The sequence below is a fragment of the Perkinsus marinus genome, assembly GCF_000006405.1.
Source record: "Perkinsus marinus ATCC 50983 genomic scaffold scf_1104296961870, whole genome shotgun sequence".
Lineage (NCBI taxonomy): Eukaryota > Perkinsozoa > Perkinsida > Perkinsidae > Perkinsus > Perkinsus marinus.
The window spans coordinates 1-2571 of NW_003205631.1; the positions used below are offsets into that span (position 1 = coordinate 1).

The 2571-nt window shown below is 46.6% G+C and overlaps 1 protein-coding gene across 1 annotated transcript; it reads left to right on the plus strand.

Moving 5' to 3' along the window:
• Positions 1-120: 120 nt before the first annotated feature.
• On the plus strand, positions 121-2071 carry Pmar_PMAR000596 (merozoite surface protein 2, putative; the record flags this gene model as incomplete). The annotated part of the gene is made up of 3 exons (XM_002772164.1): positions 121-502; positions 641-877; positions 1947-2071. Coding segments are annotated over 3 exons (744 nt in total), but the record flags the coding sequence as incomplete, so codon positions are not given.
• Between the last annotated feature and the right edge of the window lie 500 nt (positions 2072-2571).

Below are 2571 nucleotides of genomic sequence, written 5' to 3' on the forward strand. Positions count from 1 at the left end.
TGATCAGCGTAAGCTAGCTGGGGCTGTCGATTGGACGCTTATTGTCGCAAGGAGGTTGGTGCGGCATCGTATTGCAAGACTTGGGCCAATGATCCAGTTTGTCAAGGGTCTGTCGTGAAGTGTGGTGACGGTGTAGTGATTACGTCTACCGCTCCAGTAACTGTTACTTCTACCGCTCCAGTAACTGTTACTTCTACCGCTCCAGTAACTGTTACTTCTACCGCTCCAGTAACTGTTACTTCTACCGCTCCAGTAACTGTTACTTCTACCGCTCCAGTAACTGTTACTTCTACCGCTCCAGTAACTGTTACTTCTACCGCTCCAGTAACTGTTACTTCTACCGCCCCAGTAACTGTTACTTCTACCGCTCCAGTAACTGTTACTTCTACCGCTCCAGTAACTGTTACTTCTACTCCTAATGTTGTGTCTACCACCAAGGCAGGTGGTGACACAACTTCTGTCCCAACGACTACATCTGGCTCGGCTCCTTCGACTACGACCAGCGGCGGAACCGTGAATTGGGACGCATATTGCCAGAAAGAAGTGGGACCTGCTTCCTATTGCAAGACTTGGGATAATGCACCAGTGTGCCAAGGTTCTACAGTGAGATGTGGTGACGGTGTGGTATTAACTACAACAGCTACTGTAACTACCGCTTCAACGACTCGAGCGCCCACAACAGAGGTTTCTAGTACGACAGCGTCGACGATTGCTGTAACTACTACTGGTACCAAAACTGCTACTACTAATTGCTATGAAAGTGGTACGTGTGTTCCTGACGTTCAAGGAGCTATAGATGCTATACGCTCTCTGATAGGCAACAATTATGTTGATACTGGCAGTGATATGCCCGAGGTCTTCATGCCACAGTACACTAGTATTACTCCTGCTGCGGTGGTCAGTCCCGGTAACGATGACGAAGTCAGACAAGTCTTGCAGATTTGTTTCGATCACTATGTCGATTTTGTTGTCCGTAGTGATGAGGGCAACTCTTTCGCTGGTCAGAGTACCGTACAGAATGGTATCGTCATAAGGATGAATCGGCTCACTTCTGTCGAGGTCGAGAGGAGTGGTTTCCTAAGCAGTCAGTACGTTGCCAAGATAGGTGCTGGCACCAGACTACTCGAGGCTTATACGAGGCTGTACGATCATAACCCACCACTGAGTGTCAATGGTGGTAGTTGCCCTGGAGTATCAGTCTCTGGTTTAACCCAAGGAGGGGCCTATGGGTATTCCAGCACTATGTGGGGTATGCTTGCTGATCATGTCCTGGCTGTTGACATAATCGTTCAAGAGAACGGTGGTCCATTCAAGTTAGTACATGCTACTACTACCAATGAACACGCTGATCTTGTGAAAGCCCTTCGTGGTGGTATGGGTGGTAACTATGGTGTTGTCACTATGTGGTATTTGAGTGCCATAAGAGCCAGTGAGAAGGTCTACATCTACCGTGATAGGCTTGCTCCTAATACTAAGTCGAAGGCAGATATCATTGCTAAGACTAAGGCATATCAGAGTGCGATGATTAATCAACCTTCCAGCAATGGTCTGTGGGGTAAAGTGAAGATTCACAGTAACTTCGAGATGCATTATGAGGGTATGTGTTTGTGTGATCCAATCAGTGGTGACTGTACTGATTGTGATCAAACCATGGACAACGTTAACTCAGCAATAGATGTGAATACGTGGATCACTAACCCATCGCAGAAGTTCACTGATGCTGCCTATGGTGCTTGGTCATGGGCTGGTTGCACTAAATGGGCTGATCCCGACTGCCCTGATAATGCGGTTTACCCTGGTACTGGTGTTGATCCTACTCCTGCAATGAACAACTGTTGGGCATATGATTGGAAGTTGAATGATGATTTGCCGTGGAAGAGTAATTCTGTCTACGTTCGACAGAGTGACATGACTGACGCTTTTTGGGATACCTTATGGGATTTGAGTCATCAGCCTGAGTGTAACGAAGGCCGTGCGGTCTGCATTATCACCTTCGAGTACTATGGTGGTAAGATGCTCGAGGAGCCCACCGACTGCTCTGGTGATGGTCCATGTACCTCCTTTGTTCATCGTCATCAAGGATGGAATATTCAGGTCTCATCTCTGTGGAGTAAGGGTGACTCTGCTGGTATGGAGACTTCTACTAATTGGGTTGCTAAGGCTTTCGCAGCTATTGATCAGTATAGCTCTTTGAAGGAGAGTTATCAGAATTATATAAGCAACCAATGGACGGTCGAGCCTTGGAAGGACAAGTTCTTCCCTGGTCAGAATGTTAGTCCGGATCACTGGAAGTATCGCTATTTCGGTCCATCATCTAATGGGGTATATAAACGTCTACAGGACGTTAAGTGCCGCTACAATCCGTATAATTTGTTTACAACACCGGCTACAGCTGATATTGTAGTTGAACTTCCCGATGATTGTTCTATCTCAACCTAGTCGTTTGACTGAGCGGTAGAGCTTCTATTCGTATCATATTTCCAGTTGTGGTTTTCCTTTCCCACACAACTAATTTTTTCTTCTTCGCTACTTCACTTAATTGCTAGTTACTCTCAAATCTGAACAGAACCA